General features: G+C 36.7%; 1 protein-coding gene across 33 annotated transcripts in view; it reads right to left on the bottom strand.

Annotated features, from left to right (window-relative positions):
- Positions 1-27,799, bottom strand: part of col13a1 (collagen, type XIII, alpha 1) — a 201,571-nt gene that overhangs the window by 31,232 nt on the left and 142,540 nt on the right. For 29 of the 33 annotated variants that reach the window (XM_031905313.1, XM_031905314.1, XM_031905320.1 and 26 more), the window contains 15 exons: positions 27,505-27,531; positions 22,613-22,657; positions 16,913-16,939; positions 15,871-15,957; positions 13,130-13,183; positions 12,554-12,598; positions 9,728-9,796; positions 8,846-8,866; positions 8,205-8,249; positions 6,871-6,915; positions 6,526-6,669; positions 3,566-3,664; positions 3,158-3,202; positions 1,563-1,604; positions 243-269 (listed from right to left, as the gene is read on the bottom strand). In XM_031905313.1, the coding sequence (XP_031761173.1) occupies positions 243-269; positions 1,563-1,604; positions 3,158-3,202; positions 3,566-3,664; positions 6,526-6,669; positions 6,871-6,915; positions 8,205-8,249; positions 8,846-8,866; positions 9,728-9,796; positions 12,554-12,598; positions 13,130-13,183; positions 15,871-15,957; positions 16,913-16,939; positions 22,613-22,657; positions 27,505-27,531 (822 nt within the window). The remainder of the gene's footprint in view (positions 1-242; positions 270-1,562; positions 1,605-3,157; positions 3,203-3,565; positions 3,665-6,525; positions 6,670-6,870; positions 6,916-8,204; positions 8,250-8,845; positions 8,867-9,727; positions 9,797-12,553; positions 12,599-13,129; positions 13,184-15,870; positions 15,958-16,912; positions 16,940-22,612; positions 22,658-27,504; positions 27,532-27,799) is intronic. The other 4 variants (XM_031905317.1, XM_031905331.1, XM_031905336.1 and 1 more) reach the window with 2 other exon arrangements.

Below are 27,799 nucleotides of genomic sequence, written 5' to 3'. Positions count from 1 at the left end.
AGTAAAATGCACTCAAATGAATAAATGTTGTGACTGTGATGAATAGGGCGGCATGTAGGCTGGGTTTGGAGAACACCTACTCATCCATTCACTTATTGCAATCTAAGTGATGAAACACTGAAAAGGCTCATTATGAAAAGGGAGCACTGTGCCTAATGCCAGGTCAAGTCAGTGTCTTGCAGCTTCTTCAGCAAATCAACCCAATTAAATTATTTTAATGTATACTGTAGATACAAACTTACCTTTTGGCCAGATGGTCCAGGAGGGCCCTTTGCAAAATAAAAGTATAAAGTTAGAACTAAAAAAACTAAAAATAGCAATGCTTAAAACAAAATTGGAAGGAGATGCTGTAACATTATTATCCATCCTTACTGCATACTGCATACACTTTCCAATACTAGACACCACATAACTGTGGTGCAAATCACTGATGGTTTGTCACCTGCCAACAGAACTACTGCATTAAAGGACCAGTCACACCAAAATATTTAAGTTTTTTAAATGCATCTAAATATAATGTTCTGTTACCTTGTTTCAGTTTTAGTTTATATGAATAATCTATGGGGTAATCTAGTGAAGGCAATTGACACGAATGGCCGAAATGAGAAAATAATAGTCAAGGCGATTTAAATGCCATGGAGAACAACACAAAAATAAATTCCACAACATTTATGGTGAACAAACGCTTTTTACTTTATTTAAAAAAACTAGTTTAAGAACCCAAATCCCTAACTTCAGTGCACTGAATTTTTCATTCTCATTTAAAACTACCAGTTCACCTGCTAAATAACATATAATCCTACTTAAACAGGTGATAAACATTGACAGCAATTGGGGGACACATTCAAGTGAAGGGCTGAAATAGGACATATTGCTTCAAAACTCCAGTGTAAGATGACTGGTATATAAGGGTGGACCTCTGATGTTTATTAACATACAAACAATGATTACTATCAAGGACCCTGTCTAATCCTTCTACAGAGTTGGTAGCACTTCCCAGGCATATAAACAGGGCATAAGGCCTGTGGCACACGGGGAGATTAGTCGGCGCGGCAAATGTAAATCAAGGGAGATTTGCTGCGGGCGACTAATCTCCCCGTCTGTCACGGCCCTAAATCCTCATATCTTTTAAACAACCACAACCTTATATTCTTGGCCAAACTTTGCACTTTTTATTACATAGGGAATAGAAGATACTACTGCCTCCAGTATCAGTCAATATTTGTATGTAATTTGCATGTATATACTCATCTATTGTTGGCACTTTGATAATAATTGTACAGCACTGCAGAATATGTTGGCACTTTGATAATAATTGTACAGCACTGCAGAATATGTTGGCACTTTGATAATAATTGTATAGCAGTGCAGATTATGTTGGAAAGCTAATAATAATTGTGAGAAGAAATAGAAAAAGCAACTGAGGCAAGGACAGCAATACGCCAGGCGGGGGCAGCAGAGCCTTACACTTTCTACTCCTACTAAAGCCTACTATCACATTTAACCAAATGCCATTCAAAAACCATTCACTATAATTACAATGAAATAATATGGATACTTACAACTGGCCCAGAAACACCAGCAGGACCCGGTGGCCCAGACACCTTGAAAGAAAAAACATAGACAGATTTGTCAGGAACAAGAACAGTAACCAACAATAAAGTATATAACGCCTTCTCTATAACCATACAGTGCAGATACATAAGGGCTCTGTCACACATTACTTTTCTGCTGCTTTCAGCCTGTCTTTAGATGAACTGATAGGAAAGGCATCATTGCACTGACGTGAAATTTGGCAAAAAAAAAAATCACATATTTGCATTTTCGTGCTGAAACAGGCAGATTATTTTCCTGCATTTTAAAGGCAGGTCAGAGGGCAGTGGATCACTTGGCAGAGAAGACACAACATGTGAGTGAGCCCCAATGGTATTAGCATGTGCATTCAAATCAGCCATAAATTCCCATTTCTGGTAAATAAATTATTTAGCCATATTATGTAAACTCTTGACTGTTATCAGATGGGATGGAGCTAAATTGTGCAAAAAACTGGCACAATGCCCTTTTTTGCCAACAATGCACCTTGCTCTCCTTTTTAGCCCCTGCCATTTCAGGGATGTACATGTTAGAACAGGTGCAATCTGTGCAGGGCTTCTGTGTACGTTTGAGGATTACAAACCAGTGCAAAGTTAAGGCTGATGCCACACAAGGCGTAGGGCTGATTTTTTCGGCAAGCGGAAAAACGCTTGCCGAAAATTCAGCCCTACGCCTGCTACTTGTGCCTGCACCCGAATGAATGGGATACGCTCGGGTGCAGGCACATGTAGCCGATATACGTATGAAAACGCGTGAGAATGCAAAGTCTTGCGTTTTCATGCGTATATCGGCTACATGTGCCTGCACCCAAGCGTATCCCATTCATTCGGGTGCAGGCACAAGTAGCAGGCGTAGGGCTGAATTTTCGGCAAGCGGAAAAACGCTTGCCGAAAAATCAGCCCTACGCCTGGTGTGGCATCAGCCTTAGGGTACAGGTTTGCACAACTTAGCACTCCAGCACTTGCACTACTGTCTGTAATAAAAAGAGCACCCAGGCCTGTTGCCTTTGTGTGTATTTTAAATTAATTATAATATGGCTTTAATGTAAACATTGTTATAAGAATATAAGATCATGTAAAACCTAAGGGCTACTGTACCATAATATTTTCTAGTAGAATTATGCTCAGTGAAGGTGAATGCACTATGGTAGGTAATAAAGGCCTTTTAGTCAGTCTACACTGACAATGGCTGCTAAGGTAAGGCTAAATCTGTAGGTTAAGCCTTAAGAGAATTTTTAGAAAACAAATAAAAAAAGATATACAGTATATTTACCATTTTCATAGGGAAAAAAAAGAAAATGAAGGTATTATGGCTCTTTTAAAACAATCTAGATCGAGGATCTATATTCAAGGTTATTGATTTCCTTTCTCTACATGCCAGAGAGTTCCCTGGTGAAATTATTTGAATACCTTCAAGGCTGCATCTAGTTTCAAACACCCCACCCAGCTTCTAGCATTACCTGTCTATTAAATTCACCAGCACCAGACCTCATGCACAGACCAAAGAATTACACTAAGCAACCAACGTTTAATTCATTGGAAATAAACATTTTAAATCTACTTACTGAGTTCCCAGACTCTCCTTTCTCTCCAGGGTCTCCTTTCTCTCCCTATTTGCAATGGAATATTAACATTACAGGGAATATACAATAAGCCATGCATAGCTTTAACAATCTTTCTATACAGCCATTATGTTTCAGATACAAATATCTGTTTGGGCACCAAGTAATCACTGGGTTCAGTATTTACTGTAGCAGTGTTATGTGGACTACAAAATAAACAGAATGAAAAAGTGCAGGGTGTAGCTTCTATTTTGTGTATGTAAAATATGTTGCATATCTGTGTGTACAACACAGCTCAAGGCTGGGTTGTGATTAGATTATTTCTATTATTGGAACTACAATGTGTATCATTTAAAAAGTCTGCATTTTTTCCTACTAAGTGACTTTTCATACACGTCTTACTATACTTACTGTAAGACCTGGAATCCCAATAAGGCCAGGGACACCTGGGGGTCCTGGAACACCTTGGTCACCTGGTTCACCCTTTTCTCCGGTAGGGCCATCAAGACCCTGGAAATACAAAAGAGAAGGGGACACAGTGGGTCAGATTTTGCAGGGTTACTTGCAGCACAACAAAATGTGTATATGAACCACTACTAATACAAAGAACTAGGTTTGCACAATGATACGATTATGTAAAAAAAAATAGAGAGATATATTAGGTACAATTAATTGTTAATGGAGAAAGAAAGGTAAAAACTAAGTAAGCTTTATCAGAAAGGTCTATGTAGATACAGCCATAAGCACTCACAGAAACGCTGCACTGACTTCTCTGTCAAAAGATTTCTTGTGTCTGTTTTACTCTGCCAGAGACACGCAGCTCTCTCCCCTCTCCTGCTCCCCCCTCCCTCAAGAATGCTAAGAACTCACCCCCCCCCTTAGGAATGTGGATCTGAGCCAATCAGCAAGAAGCTTCCTCACAGTCTAACTAACTGAGCATGTACACTGGTCTGGGTCTCGGTGCAGGAGTGAGGCATTATGGGAACTTTCTTTACAGAGCTCAGCGTTTTTTCTTCCTGTTTGGCTTCTGATCATCTGAACAGGTGAAATATGGGGAGACTTAGGGACACTATTGAGACAACTGAAGGTATGCCTGCAGCTTGAGATTAACTCTTTATTAGCCCTTCCTTCTCCTGTAAGCATTTAGCAACTATTTCAACTCATCTGGTTTAAGAAAGAAAGTAAAGGGTCATAGACTATGTAACTAATATTACTTTAAGAAATGAATACCTGTACTTTCTTTTTCATAACTTATTGTTAGAATAATTTGAAATGGACCAAGTCTAGAAAAGAATCAGCACAATGTGATCTTAGCGTTAAGCACAAAAGCTTGTGAAGTTGGATTCTCACAGTAGCCCACTGCTGAAATACAGTGAATCATGTCAGACTTTGTGTTGCAGTGCCTCATTAATGTTCCTCTGAAGCAGTAAATGCCATACAGACCAATAAAATAGATAAAGCATTCATTTTCAGAAATGACTGTGAGAGGTTTTCTTCTATAACAGTATAATGTACAAAAAAGACAAAAATGCACAAAAATGTTGCTTGGGATAAAATGTACTTGTGTGAAGGGAAATGTAAATGGTATTGTGTGGCATGCAAAATAGTGGGTATTGGTTTAATCATGGATTTTATACTTGGTAACTTGTATGTCAACTATTTGTGGCCGTGAACAAGTCTCCTTAGAATTTCCTTATGCCTCATACACCAAAAACTTTTAAGCTCGATGAAGCAAGGTCATTTACATAACTGACCGATCTGTATCTCCCAATGCCCCAAATTATACATCCAAAATGTAATTATTAACTTTAGGTAAATAAGTAGGTTCTGGCCCTGTAGAGCCATGCAGTGTTCATTTAGAATACATCTATGTTTAACCTTGCTAACTGGAGTGTTGGAGCAGGTGGTAGCCCAACTGCATCTGTATGCTGCTATGAACGTGCCCTTTAAGTCTAAGGCAGTGATCCCCAACATGTTGCTCACCAACCCTTTGGATGTTGCTCCCAGTGGCCCTAAAAGAGGGGCTTGTTTTTTAATTCTGGGCTTGGTGTCAAGTTTTGGTTGTATATAAACCCGGTGTATTGCCAAACAGAGCCTTCTATAAGCTGCCAGTTGACATAGGGCTTACCAAATAGCCAATCACAGCCCTTATTTGGCACCCCAGGAACTTTTTAAATGCTTGTGTTGCTCCCCAACTCAATTTACATTTAAATGTGGCTCACAGGTCAAAAAGGTTGGGGATCCGTGGTCTAAGGGGTTGATTCACTAAAGTGCGATAAAACAAGCGCTATTTATAGCATGCGTTAAAAATGTTATCGCTTCTTATTTTTTGCGACTTAATGCTCGATTCACTAAAAGGACACACGTCATAATTAAGATGCAGTGTTCTTTGCGTTATTTAACTCACGATGAGCGTTTTCTTGCGTTAATTCCCGCCGCATGTGTTATTTCCCGCTGCACGCGATATATTTTGCTGCTTGCTATATTAGCGCACAATTTTACGCTCGTAACCATTACTTTCGGAAAACTACTGTTCTGAAAATTACCATTTCCCTAAAAAGTGGAGGCTGCATCACACTAGGGCCAACACATACTTGAAAAAATCCCACTGCAAAGTCCATGTTGTGTTGCCAAAAGCTCACGAACCACAATTTTCTTTAAAGGAACAGTAACACCAAAAAATGAAAGTGTATAAAAGTAACTAAAATGTAATGTGCTGCTGCCCTGCACTGGTAAAAGTTGTGTGTTTACTTCAGAAAGTCTACTATAATTTATATAAATAAGCTGCTATGTAGCCATGGGGGCAGCCATTCAAAGGAGAAAAGGCACAGGCACATAGCAGATAACAGATAAAACACTATTGTATTCTACAGAACTTATCTGTTATCTGCAATGTAACCTGTGCCTTTTCTCCTTTTTTCCAGCTTGAATGGCTGCCCCCATGGCTACACAGCAGCTTATTATAGAAATTATAGTAGTGTTACTGTAGCAAACACACCAGTTTTACCAGTGCAGGGCAACAGTGCATTATATTTTTATTACTTTAAAGCTCTTTCAATTTTTGGAGTTACTGTTCCTTTAAGTACCGCCTGCCCCAAGTAGGTGTTAATCTTCGCATAGACTTATGCGATATTTAGCGCGTTTAATGCTTCATATGTGTTTGTGAATCATGCGTTAGTATTATTTCTATGCGAGAATTAACGCAATGCAAGGTTTTTTTTAGCGCATGCGATATGCATCTTAACGCATGCGAAATGACTTTGATGAATTGGGACTTAATTATTGCATGCTTTTTAACGCAAAAAAGAATGCGATAAGCGTTATCGACCCCTAAGTATCAATGTGGTGTGTAAGGTACACAGTTTACTTACGGGTGAACCCGTTTCCCCCTTATCTCCTTTTGACCCTGGAAGTCCTCTGGGGCCAATTTCTCCCTTTGGTCCTGAAATTCCATCCTTTCCAGGAGGTCCTAGAGGACCAAGAGGTCCAGGCTCACCAGGCTTTCCCCTTGGCCCCTAAAGAACAAACAGCCATATATTATAGTCAAAACACACGCAGTTCCTATATGAACTAACATAATTGTTGCTTTCATTCTCTGACTTGTACTATCAGAATTAACTGCTAATAAGTTGTACCTTCATTATAAATTTTATTCTATAGCTGGATCCTATACTTAAATGCAAATGGAAATTACAGGTTATAATGCACTAACTTACCTTGTCTCCATCATGGCCAGGAGGACCCGGTAACCCTATTTCACCCTACAAAGAAAACAAATATATAATGTATATATTATTGTATTTTGTATTATTTTATACTTATCTTGAGCCCAATAAAAATATTGGGATAATACTCCTAAAGTATCAATGCATTTTCATACTTGCATAGTTAAACCAAAGTCTTCAGTGGTCAAAATTCTACATTCTAATTAAATAGTACTCACACAGCATAAACTCTTTGTAATAACAACTTCCCATGGACTATGTAATGTCACTGGGGGAGGAGAAGAACGTATTTAAGGTAATTGTTCTCAGTGCTAATAAAGATAATGAGCTTTCATATAATGAACTTCTACACCCCACTCTGTGATATGTATGCTCTCAGCCTTAAACATTTTTGCAATCACAGTCAAGATCTTCTCAACACTTAAACAAGAGTTGAGCAAACTTTTCAGCTGTGATAATAGTAAGGAGAGGATACAGCACAACGACTCTTTAAAATAGCAGGATCCCTTCCACAACAATCCATTTACCTCTCTATAATGGCAAGCAGATTTATTTGGTTTATCTTCTTTAATTCCAGCAATGACGATTATTTAATCTGGAAGGTATTCCTTAAAGGGAACATACCCCTCTATCTGGCATGAGTTCACTGGGTTAGTAGAATGTGTAGGAAAGCTGCATAAACACTATCCAAACTTAATAAATATATATATTTTCATTACACAGCCATACCTGATTCCTCAGACTGAAAATAATTCATGATAGCCTGTCTGTGCTGCAGGGACCAGTTCTGCATCCCCTTTAGTATTACAGAATGATCCAACCCTTCCCTCACATAATTCCATTACAAAGTGATACATTTTGAGAATTGAAGTCCCTCTGCTTTTGAGATGATCTGTGCACCACCCACTATGGAAAGCAGAGGGAATTTAAGTCCCAGAATCTATCACTTCTCATTAGAACAAAGAGAGGAAGGGATTGCAATACACTGTAAGCCTTAACAGGGGGTAGGGAATTGGTTCTTATCAGTAATGTAACTTCTTTTTAATCTGTCAGGTATATGTATGTAAAAAATATTTATTTAAATTGATTTTCGGATGTTCAGATAGTGTTTATGCTCCTTCTCTGCATAAGCCCAACTCAATGAGGGGGTATATTTCCCTTTAATACAGGTCACATTTTAATGAACATACCTGATCTTACACATACTATTGATATGCTGCTCTTTTTGCTCATAGAGATGCTTCATTGTAGTAACAATTATTCCTGTAAAGGAAGCACACTAACACAAGCCAAATATCTATGTGTATGATTAACTGTTCTCTTACCTTTTGACCCATTGGTCCTGGAGGTCCTGGGGGTCCTGGAGGACCCTAGGAAAAATAAATGCATTTTTAAAGTAGATGTAACTTAACTAGAAGGTTATACAGTCCAAAATTTGTAACATAATTGTATAGATGGATATGGGAAGAAATATTACCAACCCATTATTGTCTCTGTAACCTGTCTCAGTTATATGCTACACTTCTTACCAACGCTAGGAAGCTATCAATGTACAGTAGATATAGATGATGTCTTTATATGTTAACATTTCTTTTTTTTTCTAAACTGGCCCTATGCTTGACTCACGCTAGTATCTATAAGGATCTATTTATAAAATGTTGAAGGAGCTGTGTTTACAATTCAGCACTTTGCCATGCAAGTGGTGTCATTAATGACATTATTAGCTTGCAAATTACTAGGTGTCAATTGTGTGTACAGGCTCAGTACCATATAGGAAGGACTGCTTTTTACAATGTATTTGTGCATTACATTGGCCTCTCTGGTGATCTAATCATTTGTCCAAGTCTAATAGATATAAAGATATATTTATGCAATTATACAACTTGCTCTGAAACAGTAGTGTACATAAATTACAGCTTATACTACTATAATATCTACACAGGATAAAAGAAATAAAGGTACTTACCAGAGCCATTGTTCGAATTTCCTAGGGAAGCAATGTCAATACAAGTTTTAGTAACATACATTGTAACTGACATCACAAGCTCTTAAGCTTCTTTGGTTACATTACAAGGGTTTAACATATATTTTACAACATAAACTAATAAGGTTAGCGAAATATTGGTTTATGCAGGAGCTCCACCTGGAATGTTAAGGTTAATTCCCTGAATGAATTAAAAATATTTGAGATTGGCATGGTGCTTTCCTTAATGTAAACATTGCTCATGGATTATATTGCTATGCAGGCCTCAATCGGGTAACCAATATGCAGTCTGTGGCGGCTAATCAGTTCTCATCTGGTGCCAGACTGTGTTTCTGTGCATTTAGAGCATTCGCTGATCGATATCTCCTAAATTAGATTTTATTGAGTTTAGTAGGTCGGCATGAATACATGAAGCTGAGAATTGTGTTCTTATTTCCAGATGTGGCAGTGAGATATGAAGGGCACAGAAATATCTGCGGGGAGAAATTCCCTTGTGGGCAACTTAAAGAGCAAACGTTTTACTAATTGCTTTCAAACTACTATTTGATCTCCTGAAGCTGTGTCTGCATTGCTTTCAATGAAAAGTGGCGAATGCCTTGGAGGCGACAAATGAGTTAAACACAGAGGTCAAACAAAGAAGAAGCTAATAATAATAAGTGTTTTGTGGTTTGAAGATCAGTATCAAAGGTGATTGAAAGTCATGTTTAATTCAGGACATGATAATGAAATAATATCATTCACCGTGACTGCAAATGTGCATCTCTGTGGGAAGTTCATAAGCATCAAGCATTATAGCTAAAACAGGTCAGGTGAACCATGAATTCTAAACGGGTATGAATATGGAAGCAACAAACACCAGCTTACCTGTAATGCCTCATTGAGGTTGCCATTGTATTCTACCATCTCTGATTTCCCTGGTTCTCCTTTGGGGCCCTGTAATAAATATGCAGAAATGTATGGGAATACATTGTACTGCTTACTCTCACTAAACCAAAGGTGAGCTCTTATGATTATAGGTACCTATATGGAGGATCCACTTCTTGTTTTCTTGTCATTTTCTTAGCAAAGAATAACTTTTTGTACACAGACCTAATTCAGTATTGCATATATACAAATATATGCCCCATGGCATAGCACAGACTACAGCTGGGTAAGACTGGCACACAATGCTGCCAAGGGGTGGGGTTTGGATTGCTATAAACTATAAAAAACTATGTAGCTTTTGATTTAAAGTTACAGGCTATTTTTGGCCTGAGATCTCTGTAAACCAGTTGGGATCTATACATTGGGTATAATTTGATAATGTGTATCACATATTGCTACAGTTTAGACTGTATAATGGTGTAATGTACCTTTATAAGGATGTAAAACAACAAAGACCTATAAGAGTAAGGCTACAATTCACATCACCCAAATGATGCTGGACCGCAAACCCAGCATTAGACCAGTGTAGTCCAGAAGCAGCTGATATAGATTTTAAAGGAAATGTAAAACCTCCAAACAAATTAATGTAATATTGCTCAGAATGCTGTTCTGAACACTTTAGTATTTGCAGTATTTGTTTTAGATTTTAGCAAAATGACACAGCTAATACTATGAAATTGAAACAAGACCTGACAGGAAAACACTTCAGAATTAAAATAAGAAATACTCTACAACCAGACATGCATGCTTGATAAAGAATGGAGCGCTGCTTGAAATGTTGCTGTTAAAGTTGATATCATGTAGAATAAAGGCTTTATAAAGAATGCTCAGGAGTGCAGGGCTCTACAATATGTGTACAGAATGAAAAGAGGAAAATCTTCTGATGATGCTCAGCTTTAAAAAAAAAAAAAAGGCAGAGAAACATCTGATTATTTGTCTCTGCTCATTTGTAAGCATTTTACATCCCTTTGTTTTGAAGGTCTACATTTTCTTTTAGAGCTGTGACAGACGGGGAGATTATTTGCCACGCGACAAATCTCCCCGAAATGCCATCCCACTGGCTAGAATGTAAATCACCAGTGGGATGGCATATGCCGCGTCGCGATTTGCCAAAGTTGCGGAAGTTGTCTTGAGAGGAATGGCATTTTGGGGAGATTAGTCGCCCGGGACAAGGGAGTTTAGTCGCGCGGCGAATAATCTCCCCGTCTGTCACAGTCCTTAAAGGCAAACTTATGGGCTTATTTAGCAATTTTCGAGTTCGTTAATTCCAGATTGTTCGAATGTGAATAAACTTGCATTTCGAATGCTCGCTTATTTATTATTAAGGGAAACAAACTCAAAACCCCCCCCCAAAAAACTCAAAAATCTCGAATTGAAAATATGGCTTGACTTTGCCTAGGACTTTTAGATGCTGTCGTTTTACATTCAAGTTTTTGGATTTTTTTCCCTTTAGAAATACCAGACATTCAAGTTTCACAACCATAATTCCAATTGTGCAAGTTTTAGCATTAGGCCACTGGTGAAAAATGATCATCCAAAGAATATCCTGCCTGCCTTGTTTACACCTGACTCTCTCTTTCATTCACATGTTTGTTGCTGGAAGCGTTAAAAGGTTTTCTTTTTCTAGCTCTGAATATCTCAACAGCACTATATCCCCCTTCTGATATCATAATCGCATAATCGTAATGCTTATCTGAGAGTTCTCTTGCATTTTAGATACCTGTTTTGGAGAGTTTAAAGGAGAACTAATTACTGCAATAGGATCCACTACTGAAGATATTGCCTGTTCTGTTTACTCTTAGCTTTCTCTTCTTCCTTTCATACGGTAGTTACCAAGGACAATACACAATTTTGAACACCTGAACAGCACTATATCCCCACTCTGTTGTTTGATTACAGTGGTACATTGGTACAATTAGCCTGAAAATTTGTGGCTACAGTATTGGGAAAACTGTGCATGTTAGATGTTATAACCATTTCTAAAAATGTATGATTTCTAAGGATGACTATATCAAAATAAATGAAGACATGTAGGAAAACCAATAATATAGCTAAAGTTCTGTGTGAGTAACTTTGTTTAGCCTAAAGTAGATAAGTAGTTAAGGGTATTGGGGATGTTTATTTTGCCATATTACAATATGATATTATAATATATATATATATATATATATATATATATATATATATATATATATATATTATTGTAGCAGCTTATTAAAGATCCATACATTTTATATCTGCTCTATACTCTATATAGCCAATGACCTGCATTTAATTATTGGAATTGGCTATTGTTTAAATGGTTTAAAATGTAGTGGTTGAGTACAACTTTTCCTTTTTTCTATAGTTTATACAGGAGCAGTGGCCAACTCCACGTTGTAGCTCCCACCAATAAAAGGGCAACTTGAAAGCAAGCAAGTTTCAGGTAAAACTCAGTCCCTTTGTTTAATGTATATTGAAGCAGTGGAATTCTTGAATTCTTAATGAATCAGAGTGAAGTGAGTGTAGGACTGGCCAGAGGGGATGACTTTGATGTAGTTGGTCAGCTTAAAGTATATTGCGATATATGGACAAACAATCCCTGTTTTGCTTAACGGGGAGGGCATTGCTTGGGTAGCTTAATGCACAAAATGTCTTAATATCCTATGTATATAATGTATATGTATATATTGATAATGGACCTCTTGTTGTTGTCCACATAACTGTGGCCATATAGTGTTTTAACCATGCAGTATCCCAGCCAAACTCATTTAAAGCCAGACTTACTCGTGATCCTATCAGTCCTTGTTCTCCCTTTGAGCCTGTAGCACCCTAAAAAAACAACATAGCAAGGATAGTAAGTTTGACAGTGAGTAACACCACATAATAATCACTAGCAAAGATTAAGGAAAATAATGCAATGCAACAAAAATATTTCTCTACAAAGAGAAAACCGAGATAAAGGGATTCCACCTTTACATGTACATGCAACTAACATTTAACTTTCTCCTTTTTGTAGAATTTATATGCACACACGCATCATTTGGAACTGTACATGTTCTGTTTCTGACAAATTCAGAAATAATTGCTCTTTGTACTGCAATCACTTATCAACTTTGTGAGCAGAAAAAATATAATAAGGACCATTTTTAAATTCATGCTTGCATATCACACAGGGCTTTCCTATTATTAAATGGAAAGCAAAATAGGTCTGCAGTCTACAGGATTCTGCTTTACAAAAGATATCAAACAACAGGCAAAGACTTAGATGTGTTGTTCACAATAAACAAAGACTCATGGTTTATAATTTAAAATTATTACAGAACTAAGAGAAGTCAAAAAAGTTAAAAAAAAAATGAAAACCTTTTCACCCCGCTGCCCTGGAACACCAGGTTGGCCAATATCACCAGCTTCTCCCTAGGAAAAGAACAAAAAAAGTATTTAACTATCCTAATGAAAGCCTTACGTTGTAGCATCCAATTCGTTATCTAAGAGGTACTGTCTAATCGTTGGCCCTTCAGCTAATGTACATAAATAACTAAACGTGGTACTGGTAGAGTGTTAATGTTACCACCTTGTCAGCAACTAACAGAATTATATCCCAGACAGTGGTGTAACTAGATGTAACTGGGCCCCACAGTAAATTCAATGCAGGGCACCATGATATATTGTCACTGATTAATTAGGTTCTTACTGGGTCCCCTACACTATTGCCCCCCCTGCAACTGCAGGGTCTGCTTTCTCAGTAGTTATGCCCCTGATCCAAGAGGTTATTCCCTTCCTGCTATACCAGTTCTATGCCAGATGCTATTATCCCCAGGAGACATTTCACACAACGGGAGGTGCCTCAACCATTTTGCCAAAAGAGCCATATTGCTTTGTTGCATCTACTGTTATTAAAGGCACCATCTTACCATATATCTAATATCCCACATAGTTAGTGGTTTGAATATGTGGTGCAAACAGATCTTTCCTACAATCTTCCTACTTACAACTGCTGCACTGAACCTATAATAATACTAATCTTTATCCTGTAATTTACCATTTATTGGTTGTTATTTTGTTTAGGAAACTCACAGTGAAAAGCATTCATTTTAAGGAAAACAGTCATTTCAGAGTGTGAAAAGGATGCTCTTAGTCTCACAAGGAACAGTTACATGAATTTAACTTATCTTCAGCTTAAAGACATTTTATGTGTAAAGCTGTTTTTTTGTTCACTGACCTTTTCCCACCTTTATGGTACAACAGAAATGATAGAAACCATCTCCATTGTGTTTTACAGTAACCCATTTTGTCATATTCTTTGTTTCAAAGAAAAGGAACATTTTCATCTATAAAAGGTCTCTTACAACTTCCTGTTTCTTTGTATTCCCTTTAACAAGACTCGCCAAAGCGGAGATCAAAGCGCCTTTATCAGATGGAGAATGGTTATTGCTATAAATAACCAGATGAATTTTAATCATTTACGTGGACATGTTTGATCTGTAGAACATAAAGAAGGATTGTGATTCAGGTGAATTAAGTTGTTCAAGCTTGGGAGGATGTCCTGGAAAGCTTTGCTCCCCCGCTGTCTAGCTAAAGTATCCGTGTACAATACGTCTCTGTATGATTCCATACTGATCCAGTTTCAGGTTTCTTATCAATCTCCTATAAGTATTTACTGATATGGGGCCATAATATACCTTAGAGGCAAAATAATATATATGCAAATGTATCCAAATTTATATGTAAGTTGGTATCTTCTTGAGTGGAAGAAAAATACATTATAGGCATATTGTGAATAACAGTCGCCCTTTTAGCATTATATAGATTTAATATGTTTTCTTACCCAGGCTTTATGATTTATGTTTTGTTTTATCAAACACAAACATTTAGCACACTATTTATAAGGCATCAAAGTAGTAATGTTAACTACTTCGCCACACTTCACTGACTTCCAACGATGTTGGAACTTCCTATTTATAAAGTTCTGAAAAGTTTCCAGTGGAGATGTAGAAGTATTTGTCAAATTAGAAATGGAAATGTTGCCAGATTGGTACATTTTCACTGAAATGCAATGTTGATGGACAAAAAAAGTCTTACTTGGTTTTTAAAGATCTAAATGCTTTTAGTAGCTTTACAGCATGTTGCCAAAGACAATAGGTCCTATGTACTAACCCATTATCAATATATATAGGACATCAAGACATTAAAAATGCCCTCCCCTTTAAACAAAACAGAGAGTTGAACTGAAGAAGCTGCTCGGATGAGTAGTGAAACATCTTCAATGATTACTTAACAAGTCCAGTTGCTTTAAATTTATTTATACTAGATAAAACAGAGATTGTTTGTCCATATATTGCAATATACTTCAAGCTGACCAACTTGTCAAAGTCAGCCCTGGACTGGCCAGTCCTGCTCTTTCATCTGATTCATTAAGAATTTGACAACTTAATTATACATTTTACACAGGCCACTTCTCCTGTTAAAACTATAGCAAAAAAAGGGAAAGTGTTTGCTTTTCCTTTTTTTGCTTAAGGCATGTTGCCCCCTGTATTTCAGACATAATGCTCGCTGAAGCAAACAGATGCTTTATAAGAACTATCTTGGAGCTCATCAATGTGCACTGCGGGTGTTCATGAGTACATGAGATATTGCTAGGAGGAAATGGAAAAGGGTCACATTAAACCTTTCTTTATAGCCTCACACCTAGGGGCCCATTTACTAACCATTGATTTTCTTTTTTAAACTCTAATTGAATATTTAAAGCAAAAAGTCGCAGAGATAAAACACTTTACAATTTACTACGCATCCAAACGGCTAAAATTTTGAATTCGACAATTCTCCAGGTTAAACTTGCCAATAGTAAATATTAGACATTCGGGAAAATGAGTTTAGTTGAATTTGAAAATGAGAAATTATGGAGTTTTAGGAGATCTGCTCCCAAATGTCCAGTCTAAGGGGTGTATTTTCAAAGAGTGAAGTTAGAGCTCTCCACAGTCTGCTAGAGTGAAATCCCTCCACTCCATTCATTTCTATGGCATTTTTAAAGAAATATTTATCAAAGGATAAACTTTCACTTTCATTAATATCATTTAATTAAGTCATAAAATCAGGATGCAAACCTTTGGTCCCGGTGGCCCTTGTAGGCCTGGATTTCCAGGTTCTCCTTTAACTCCACCAATTGTATTTCCAGTATCTCCCTTCTCACCCTGTATATAAAATATAAAACAAAAAGGCATAAGCAAAACATCTAACGTTTTGTTCTTTAATGTGAAATATACATTGGGATATTTCCCCTAATAGTAGGTGCTGTAAGTATGAGGCATTATTTTGTTGAGAGCAAGCTTGAACTGAACCATTGTCCCAAGACAAAAGTATATAAAACTGTGAAAAAATGACACCTAATAAAATGGTATAAAAATTGATGTAAAATAGTTGGGTTATATTAAAGCTTCACACTAGTCCTTTCGTATAAATTAACACTGTGCCTCAAGTAAATGGAAATCATAAATTACAAAGAGTTACTCTGATAAACTGCATTTCTTACAAATAAATCAGTATCAGTTTTCTGTGCAGGCCAATAAAATCCTTTTTTTCTCATCCTCTAACCTCTTTAGTAATAGCAACATATAGCATACAGGTATCAGAGACCATTTCCCCCTTAGTTTATATAGACTCTGAAACCACACACACCACATTTTGTATGTGTCATTTTATGCTGATAATATATGGATGCTTATCTGAACACTAATCCCGTGTTTGGCTTTTTGTTTTTACTGTAATGCTACTATTATAATATAAACTTTATACAGGTAAAGGATCCATCACAAACTGGAAAAGCCCAGGCCCTGAGCATTCCGGATAACAGGTCTCATACCTGTATTTTAGCCCTACTTTATGCCATATCTGCCAATGAGTTGACCTAGTTTGATGGAATACTGGTGAATATGCTTCCTATCTTGTGCCTTCCCAAACATCAAATGTTGCCCTTTGTCCACCCATCGCTTCCTAAATATTACGCGCAACCAGGTAGTTCCTTGCCAAAGGCTAGTAATGCTTCTCCTATGATGAGCTGAACAACTTAGTAGACAATACTGCCTTTATTATTTGCCTATTGTATCTCAGGAAATAAAAACTGACAACAATTTATTTCAATAAGTGTACCTTTTCTCCTGGGATTCCTGGTTCACCCTAGAAATGAAGGGAGAAAGAATAGAACACATACTCTTAATTCAAGTATCATCGACATCAGAGTGGGTCACTGCATGAATTCTCATAAACCAATAATGTTAATGTAGCTAGGTCAGGGTTTTCTAATAACATTACACTACCATGTGTTGCAGGTCCAGGCCTTACATAATACATACTGTAGGTGTGGTGTTAAAACCAATTAGACAAAATCACATTGTTCGATTCATTTTAAAAACTTTTATGGGTTTTAAGTGCTCTTGAGCACAGATTATAAAATAGCCTGAATGCTGAAAATACACCTCCCAATGACTTCTATAGAAGCTCACAAGCTTTTAGTAGCCACATTGTTATATTTCATTTTTCTCAAAAACCACATTAGTAAAAAAAATATTTTTTAAATCAAGTTTCTTTGCAGTTGCTCAAATCATGGCAAAAACTCAATCTTGAGATTTAAGAAATTTGCTCAGTTAATGTGAATTTACAATAATGATCTGATCAAGTTACGACAATTTTTAGCAAAAATTTAAATAGAAAACAAATTCCGTTGTTTAAAGTAAAAACATGAATGAGCATAAGTATTTACTCCTCAAAATGGTTGTTTACATGCAGCTGTACAAAATCAAAGGAATATGGGTTATTTTAGCATATGTGAACACTTTCACAAAGGGGAATGGCTCGCGGTCCTACAATTTCTCTGTGACAATCTGAAATCTAACAGGACATCATTTTGCCTCCCTAAATGACTGAGATAATACAGAATTCCTTTTAACATGTGGCTTTCATTTTGTGCCACTGTCCAGGCATATTAAGCAAACAGATGGACATAACATTAGTTGGCATATGTGTGCGTGTTGTGTGTGTGTGTGTGTATAGGACTGGCATCTGTGCATCATACTGCATATAATTCTAATTTCAGATTATAAAAGAAAATAATCTGATTCTCCTTTCTGTTCCAACTCACCTCAAATGTAAAAGCTGTCTTGTTGATACAGTCAGTGATCCATTAACCAACAAGCAGTTAGTTTAGGGGCAGATTTATCAAAATGTAAAATTAAAGGTCACAAAAAAAAAAATTTACCCACTTTCTATTCATTACTATGGGATTTTTAGACGTGTATTTATCAATAGGTGAAAAGTAGATTTAACCATTTGATAAATACACTTGATTTACAAGCTATGACCCCCCAGCCTACAGTCCATACTAAAATTTAACTAATTAAACTTTAAAATTAAATTAAATCTTTAAAATTGTTCATGTGAAAAACATCTGTATTAGCCACACTATGCAAGTATCTAAAGGGACCATATTATATAAGATTATGACAAATACCACAAAAACAAACAGATCTTTTTACTACCCACAGAAGGGAATGGGCAAACAGCATCTGTGGCTAGTGGCAGGCAGGTCATTGACAACCAGCACAGCAAATTGAATTTTCTGTGGCAGTTAAGTGGTTGAATTAGAGTCTGTTGATAAAATATATACCTTTCAGCAAAGCAACCATTACAGTAGCTCCCACACATAATAATACACAAATATGCATATAATAATGTGTATATCTGAGTAGTACGATCTGCCAGTCTCAACAGGCAAAGTAAAATAAAGTGACAATAAACAGTCTGTACAGTATAAATAGTGTTATATAACAATAATGTTTTCCTTGCTTTTCTGTTGCATCCAACCTACAATTTAAGAACTGAAGCCAACCTACAATTTAAGAACTGAGATTTTATAACTAAAGAAATTACTTTTTTTAAAAAAAAATTTGTAGGACTCTGAACAAACAAGTTCCCCTAATGCCAGTAACAGCTGTTGCTGGGTAACCCTCCTAAAGAGTAAATAGGAAACACATTTGGCTTCATTACTATATACTTGTTTCTGGAATCTGACAGCTGAACTAAAGGAACACATTGTGGCACCTCTGCACTCACTCATTGTAGGAACTTTCATGTCTCTAAACATTCTCCTGTCTTAATTAGAATGTAAACCCACTGCGGGGAGAAGGTTCTACAAACTGATGCCATGTTACTATTTACACAATACCCACAAATACCCTGCCATTATGACAAGTTCAATCAGAAGTTTGCGGGGGTTGGTTACAGAAAGGAAGGCAGTATGCAAAGTTCAAAAAACAGTCACAATCTGCCATTTTTTTGCAAACTGCTTATCTATGTTGCTGTATTGCTGCAGGAGATGTGCAACTGCCGGAATGAATACACCACTGCCTGGGTTGCATCGCACTGTGTTCATGAGGGGTGAGAGGGGGGCATGTTTGTATTTAAAAAAAAATGCAGGTTACCTATATCCTTAACTGAAAACTGAAGGTCCTATCAGAGCTGTATAGGGTCTCGATGGTCTTTACGTTTGGCAATGTCACCTCCAGCCTAATGCTCGAGCTTGTCGACTGAGCAGGAGCCAGAGGGGCTAGCCGTTAAAACTAATGGCAGGCTTAGTTCCTCTGTAATTGAACTAAATTACCCAAGTGTTTAATGGAGAATAATCGAGGGGTACTTGTGAATAAAAAAACTCCGCTGCAGCAAGCAGTGCCAGTATCAAGCAGTATCAAAATGAGTAAGCTCACAGTAGGAAAGAGTCATTCTTCCCCTTTACAGAGCACTTGCAATGCTAATTGCACCTGGGTCAGTTTCCCCAGTGGAGGATATACCCCAGCGGAGGAAAACCAATGTAAGGCTTCCGATGGGGCATTTTTCATTCCTCAGGATCAACTTGAAGTTAGGCAGGTTTAATTTGGAATAATGGTTGAACTTTTTTTCAACCTTGTGCACTATGTAAATCTATATAACCATATAAATATTGATATAGAAAATTTCTAGGTAAATAAGCTTTTATCAGTATTTTTCATAAGGAAAACCTGGAGTTGTGGGGTCTGGTTTTTGTAGGTGCTTCTTCTTTTGAAAGAACAAATCGAGTTGGTAACAAGGATGACAGTCTTTAGAGAAGCTCCCTAGGGCTCTAATGAACATAGAAGTTATGTGTAGCTCTAGCTTATTGCCTTATTTTATCTGAGAGCTTTAATTGCTTTCTCTTCTTTTGCTGTTATTGATTTTTTGAGATACAATTCTACCTCCACGCTTCCTGCCAGTAATTAAATGTGTATTTTGAATAACCAACTAAGAACTGTTGCCATATACAATAGTAGTTTCCATGTAAAGGAATGCATAAAAAGAGTTTATTAAACTGCCAGTTGTGTTTTGTTTTATAATTTGATGGAATTTGACCTTTATTTTACAGAAAATATGAGAAAGAATACATTTTAGAATATCTTCCTTGTTTTTTTGAGAAAAGTATGCATTTCTGTAAATCAGGATATTGTTAAACTCAATGTAGCTTTGTCAGTTAGGTGGTGATCTGCTGTAACTATATACATACTTGTTGTTTGCTACGGAATGCCACTTTACATATTATGTACCCGTGGAAAATCGATTTAGCAAGGTTCCAAAATAGTTCCGGGGAAGCCTTATGGAGAACATTATGTTTTTTTGTAATGTTAACCAGATTTGTTCTAGATAGAATTACAGTGAGCAGTATTTGGTAATGATGTCTGATCGGTTCTGTTTCTGTTACATGAAATACAATTCTGATTTTGAAGAGTAAACCACACTGGGACATGATCTGAGAGAACAATTTGTTGTATATTTGTTTGATTTATTTTAGATGAGATTTGGTTCAAGACCTTAAATTGATTATATTTTAAAACAAACCACAGGTTTAAGAGAAATATGTGGAGTCATGTTCTGCTGGTTCATGATTCTTAGGTCTAGGCTATTCCACATATCTGTAAAAGTGACCTGTTTTAACCCATTCCATTAAATCAACTCTGTTTGTCATAGTATATGGGGGGCTTGGGGATCTTAGCCTCTTTCACATGGATTAGTAAGAGTATTTAGGGTAACATCCACTTTAAGCGTACACATTAACCATGACTAGCCTGATAACTGAGAGAAAGGAAGTAGATAGGTATCAGGAAGTGAGTTTATCTGTACAAACAGAAGAAAAAAAGAAAGATATTACTTTTCAGGGTCTCTAATGTCTGTTTGATGGCAGAAATATAAAACCATCACAAAAAAGTAAAATAGTTGCCAGGGCTGGAATAAAAGGATGCATCAATCCACTTTAACCCTCTTCTTACATAATTTAATCCAGCCAAACAGAAAATGCACTCATATCTAAAATAGTTTAAAAATTACATTAAAGTCATAAAAAGGTTGCAGGCTGAGTGTGACATCTTGCCACAGTGTGCAAAACCTCTACTGCCTTCAGTTCTTATCCACTCTTGTTTGCCTCTTCTGTAATGTAAGGAAAGCCAGCACATCTCTATAACTAATCTGATTCATACTACTTGGTCACCCTTATCTAATCCCCACAGTTCTATAATGATTCTTTAGAAAAGTGCCCAAAATAGGGTTTGTATTTAGGAAGACAACTAAGATTTTACCAAGAAAAAGAAATATATAAACCTTTAATACAGGACTGAAATGTGATGGCCCTAGTTTCTGTAGCCTGTCATTGCAAAATACATTAACATAATTGATTTAAAATGAGGTACAGTATCAATAGTTGGGACGGTCATATATTATGAAGAATGATACAAAAAACCCAAGAAAATGTAAAATCTAAAGAGAAAAATGTAAATCAGTATCCTATGATATGCTAAACAGTTTTTAGAATTTTGTCATAACCTTCAAATTTACTTCTGCTAGGAGCCAAATTTGTAATGAACATAAGAAATCAGTTTTATAACATATTAACCAACCCAAAACCCATCTAAAACTCATAATTAGTATATAAGAAGTTTCCATTCACTTCCACATTTGGATGCTTCATTATATGCCTTGAGGGTTAAAGAACAAAAACTTATTTACCAAAAGCAACTTATTAAAAGCAAACAACACTTTTTTTAGCATTCTTTCATAGTTTTTTTCTTGCATACAGGAGTCTAGATGATCTAAAAGAACAACAAATATTGTTTCCCTCCCATTAAGAGAATAGTTACTAAATAATAATGGCGTAGACTAGTAAACATTACACAAAAGCTTGAGATGGATTTTTATGAACCAAGCGGGTAAGTGTTATGAGTCCATAGATGACTTCTGATACAGAACTTGTGATTAGTTTACTTTATCTTGGGAAGTTAATGGAAAGAATGAAAGATAAATAGGAAGAATAGTAATGATTTATGGATATGGAGAAAAGCAGCAAGACCAAAGCTGTGGCCTTCTGGCTGTTGTGGACTCACTACAGATGCAGGAGTGTAGTTTACAACTGCAGGAGTCCAACAGGTTTGTCTTCCTTAGAGAAGAGAATGAAGGATGGTAAAGCGGAAGGATGATGAAGTTAAAGGAAGGGTAGGGTCATACCTCTCAACTTTCAGATACAGAAATCAGAGGTAAAGCTAAAGAAAAAAAGGACACAAGATGTAAATCAGGGTTACAGAGCCAAGGGGGGTTGTGGGAAGAAGGTAAGTGCTCTTAGTAACTACTGCTATTGTTTCATGACCAGTACACATGAATGAAAGGTGCAAGTTATATGAAGGTAGACATATTATGTGGGATATCATGGAATTAAAGAGAGAAAGCACATTTTTGTAAGAACAGCCTACATGTAGATTAGTACTCAAGGGTTAAAGGTGTGTTCCATTCCATGCTGGATACCTTAATTCCATGTTTTCCAGGCATTCCCGGCATGCCTCTTTCCCCCTGGAGCAGGAAATGAGACAGAAGAGATAGGGATAGAATAAGTCTATAGACCACAGAGAAGGTTACAGAAGAATTGTATTAGTATAAGATTTCCAGTGTCTATGCCTTATGCCTTGATTTCACAAAGTCAATGTTTGAATGGAAATATTTTGCTGATATTATCCCATTAGAGTCAATGTATAATTATATATTATATTAGAATGCAAATGTGACCATGCAGAAACAATTAAAGACAGTGTTTGAAGCTTGGAAATTGGATTTGTGTGTTAAAGATTAAGTGAGAATATAAATGGAATTAAAATAATAATTTTAATTTAGAAAAGCAATATTGTTTTTTCCTGCTATGTAAATTTTCATTGTGCACAGAATTGTTTCAAAGACTTTGTTTTTTTTAAAGAACTTGGCTGTTTGGTGACTTTCAGAAAGGAGATTTATTACATACTCTGTGCTGTGCAATCTTGCTTTAGGTGACTAATCTAAAGGCTCTGGCACACGGGGAGATTAGTCGCCCGCGACAAGGGAGATTTGTCGATTTGTCGCGGGCGACTAATCCCCCCCCGTGTGCCAGAGCCCTAAATGAGCAAACAGTTTATGTTTACAATGTGCAGGTTTTGCACATTATGCTATGCACATTATGTTATGCATAACTGTCATATATTTAAAGGCCTAATCAGAAAGGGCAGTTGGTTTCCAAAGAGCTGTGTGGTTGTACCCCATGTCAAACTCTGCAACCCTAAAGATCTGAAGCAGATGTTCTCTTAATGGAGACATTAACCTTTTGTACAGTTTTTTAATTTCTACCCACTAGTTCTTCAAATAGACACACCAAGGTTACGGTAATTAGAGATTCAAAAGTATTTTCCAATGAGAATTATGCCTTTCTATCTAAGAAAGGGAGAATACATTGCAGTTTAGGCTGGCAGATATCACCAGATTGGTGAACATAGTACAGTTTGCCTGTTCTGTGCTAATGTGTTCAATGCCTAGAATGGTGATCACATTTACTGGAGAAATATCTAGCATACAATGAAATGCTAATGCTAGAGATTTGGTTAAAAGTTCTATAGGGAAGTGTTGCTGTCCTATCAGGCACAGGCGCAGAGTTTCGTACCCCTCCCAATCTATCTAGGACCAGGGGTGTTTTTCACCCTTTCCCCCCTTCGGGCCCCTACTCTTACCTTTACAGTACCAGATGGGGTTGGGGGGGGGGCGCATCGCTAGTATAGCAGAGCCGAATTTCCTTTTTCAATAATGGAAATTTGGCTCTTAAAGTTACCAGGAGTAGCTTTTTGCCACCTGAGACAAGTTTCAGTGCCCCTGTCTAAGATGCTTTTTTTAGCATTATACTTGCTATTTGCAATGTGGTTCTGGCATCAAATTCAAAATGAGCATATACTTTTCATAAAACAATGAAAATATTTCAGTGTCAACATTTGATATTCCTTTGTATTAACTGGATTAAATAAATATAGGGTTTAAATGATTATTTACTATCTTGTATGTGGCCACTGAGGTCTAGTTTGAGATTTTGACCATCTTCATGTACAAATGTATATTACATTCTTCATACAGCAGAGGGCAGTATGATACTTTAAGATTTGTATTGTATTTATATACATCACCAAGTCCTACACCTGCGGACTGAATTACTCTCAACCCATGACCTATAGTGCTTGGAGCAGTTTTAATATGCTTCCAGGCTTTAAAAGAGAAACCCGAAACCTGCCTCTAATCATGCATGGTTCGGACGTCCTGAATTAGCTGGTAATATAACCAGTTTTTAAAAAACGCCCCTTGCCTGAGCTCCTTTAGACAGTGGTGTTCTCTCTGTAACAGTGCCTGCCTTTCCTGGCTAAGTAACTTGAATTTTTAAGGGCAAAATATTTAAGGCGATATGTATAAATTCAAAGTATCTAGTGCTTTAGCTCATATATGCTATCATATACCAATGACTTAATTCCACAGAAGATTTACCTTCATTAATATGGATGTGATAGATTAAATAAATGCACTATAAAAGTGTACTATATGCATGCATTCTAGCTACTATACACACAGTGTTAGCCATAATGGCTTATTCTATAAGGAAAGCAGTGGCTGAATGTATGATCAAACCAATGTATTAAAATTCATTTTTTAGTGGGCTCTACAGTTTTGCCAAACAAGCACAGCACAGGTTGCAAATTCAAATGCAGATTGCTTTAGAATACAGGGATGAGGAGCAAATATTTATGCATTTAATTAATTATCAACTCTTTGGCATCCCTTACACCAGTATTCCTTAGAACAGTGGTTCTCAACCTTCCTAATGCCGCGACCCTTTAATACAGTTCCTCATGTTGTGGTGACCCCCAACCATTAAATTATTCCTAAGACCATCGGAAATATGTGTTTTCCCATGGTCTTAGGTGACCCCCGTAAAAGCATTGTTCGACCCCCAAAGGGGTCCCGACCCACAGGTTGAGAACTGCTGCCTTAGAATGTTAGCCCACAATGCGCACGTCATTGTTTATTATGTTTATTATTGTTGCAGACTGATTGCAAACAATAAAAATAATACTGATGGAGCCTTTTTGCAAGGTTGCTAATTTGCAATGCTAGCCAAAGCATGGATGCAGGTTGGAATCACCTGTCCAAGTTATTTTCAAGTTCATTTTTTAGTATTGGGCTCTACAGTTTTGCCAAACAAGCACAGCACAGGTTGCAAATTCAAATGCAGATTGCTTTAGAATACAGGGATGAGGAGCAAATATTTATGCATTTAATTAATTATCAACTCTTTGGCATCCCTTACACCAGTATTCCTTAGAACAGTGGTTCTCAACCTTCCTAATGCCGCGACCCTTTAATACAGTTCCTCATGTTGTGGTGACCCCCATCCATAAAATTATTCCTAAGACCATCGGAAATATGTGTTTTCCCATGGTCTTAGGTGACCCCCGTAAAAGCATTGTTCGACCCCCAAAGGGGTCCCGACCCACAGGTTGAGAACTGCTGCCTTAGAATGTTAGCCCACAATGCGCACGTCATTGTTTATTATGTTTATTATTGTTGCAGACTGATTGCAAACAATAAAAATAATACTGATGGAGCCTTTTTGCAAGGTTGCTAATTTGCAATGCTAGCCAAAGCATGGATGCAGGTTGGAATCACCTGTCCAAGTTATTTTCAAGTTCATTTTTTAGTATTGGGCTCTACAGTTTTGCCAAACAAGCACAGCACAGGTTGCAAATTCAAATGCAGATTGCTTTAGAATACAGGGATGAGGAGCAAATATTTATGCATTTAATTAATTATCAACTCTTTGGCATCCCTTACACAAGCATGGATGCAGGTTGGAATCACCTGTCCAAGTTATTTTCAAGTAAAGTGCAGATCAATAAACCCAATAGGTACTTACAAATTAGAATTTGTAACAAATTAGAATAACAAATTTGTAACAAATTAAAATTAAATCTACTAAAAATCATTTAAACATTAAATAAACCCAATAGGGTTGTTATGCCACCAGTGTGGATTCATGCAGCTTAGTTACCATCAAGAACAGGCTACGTTTTATTATAAGGCAACACAGGACTGTTATTATGCTTAAAATCAAATGAGAAGGTGCTTGTAGGGTTAAAGATAAATGCCCATCTCTTAGTCCAGCTACTTATTTCCTTTTGGCTAGGTTTGTCAGGTTTAATACTGTAAATGGTGGCCCCTAGACCAGTTAAAAAAAAAAAAAGATACATTCCATTTTTTAGAAACTTCCCATCCTTTGTTAATAGTTTAGTTCTGAATAGAAAACAACATGTTCCATAATCCAGGAAGTTGGCTACAGGGTGTCTGCTTCCAAATCTTATAGCCCTGCTGATGAGCTTTTTACATTACTACAGACAGAAAATATGACCCTCAAAGAATTCCTACAGACACATCCTGTAGTAGAGCCATAGGTGAGAAGTAATTCTGCTTCTTCAATAAATCATTTGTCATGAAAATGCTGTAACAAACTAAATCAACCTTCCTGTTTTTGCCCTAATTAGCCACAATTAACAAGGCCCCACTAAATCAATTGGTTGACACTTTTAGAATAGTTGTTTTTTTAATGATTTCACTGTAGAATATTTGAACTTGTGACTCCATATTGTTAATGTTTTGCAGAAATGTGCAAATGACACCATGATTTTGGGGGTCTGAATTCTAAATGCAATAAGAACATATGCCAGAAATGTTGGCAGATAAGTCTCAAAAAAGGATTTTCCTGCTTAGTAAATAATGCTAAATTTCTGCAATAACTTTACGGTAACTATAAGCCAAACAATGTGCCACATAACACAAGTTTCCATCTTTACCGAGGAGCAAAAAAACCCTTTTACACAAAAAGTCCCCAATTCTCCACCTTATAGGTATAAATAAAAAATAGCACAAAATAGCTTGAAAAAATAATATAGTTTACCATCACAATACTGTCATAATATTCTTAATAATACGATCATAATATCCAATGCCAAAAACATGCGGGTAAATTTGCCATCAGTACAGATGTTGACATATTGTCTGTTTATTTACTGGCCCTTTAGTAAACCTGAGAATGGTGAGAATAGTCTCCTTGGACAATCTGCTGCAATGTGTGGTGAGGGATTTCCAAACATTAGTAAGCAGATTCCTTGTGCAGGGGTCATGTTCCCAATGAGTGACGAGAGGCATGGATCTCGGTGAAATATACATGATTATCTAGGCCAAGGCTATTCTATGGGAGAACAGTAGGATAAATGGGACACCCAAAAATATTCTTATAGCCCCCTGTAATTATATGAAACTACAACTACAAACCTACAGTATAAATGCAATAAAATTAAGCTTACCTTCATCCCTTCTTCTCCTTTATCACCCTTTATCATCCAAAAATAAAGAATAAAAAAGACAGTAGGCAAAGGAAAGGAAAAAGAATAAAAAAAAACTGTCAGCAGTGAAAAATAACAAAATAGCAATCTACAAAAATAATCTATAATCTATAATGCTTGATAGCTCCCTCCCAGTAGTTGGTATTTCAATTAGACCTATGATTTGATGTACAGTACTTACAGATGTTTATGTAAAGAATGATCAATTTTCAAATCTGTAAGTTTTTTCAAATCAAATAAACTCGATATTTTACTA

Source organism: Xenopus tropicalis, chromosome 7 (genome assembly GCF_000004195.4).
Source record: "Xenopus tropicalis strain Nigerian chromosome 7, UCB_Xtro_10.0, whole genome shotgun sequence".
In the NCBI taxonomy this organism is placed as follows: Eukaryota; Metazoa; Chordata; class Amphibia; order Anura; family Pipidae; genus Xenopus; species Xenopus tropicalis.
Note: the sequence above shows the minus strand (reverse complement) of the source record. Positions and strands in the feature narration are given on the sequence as shown.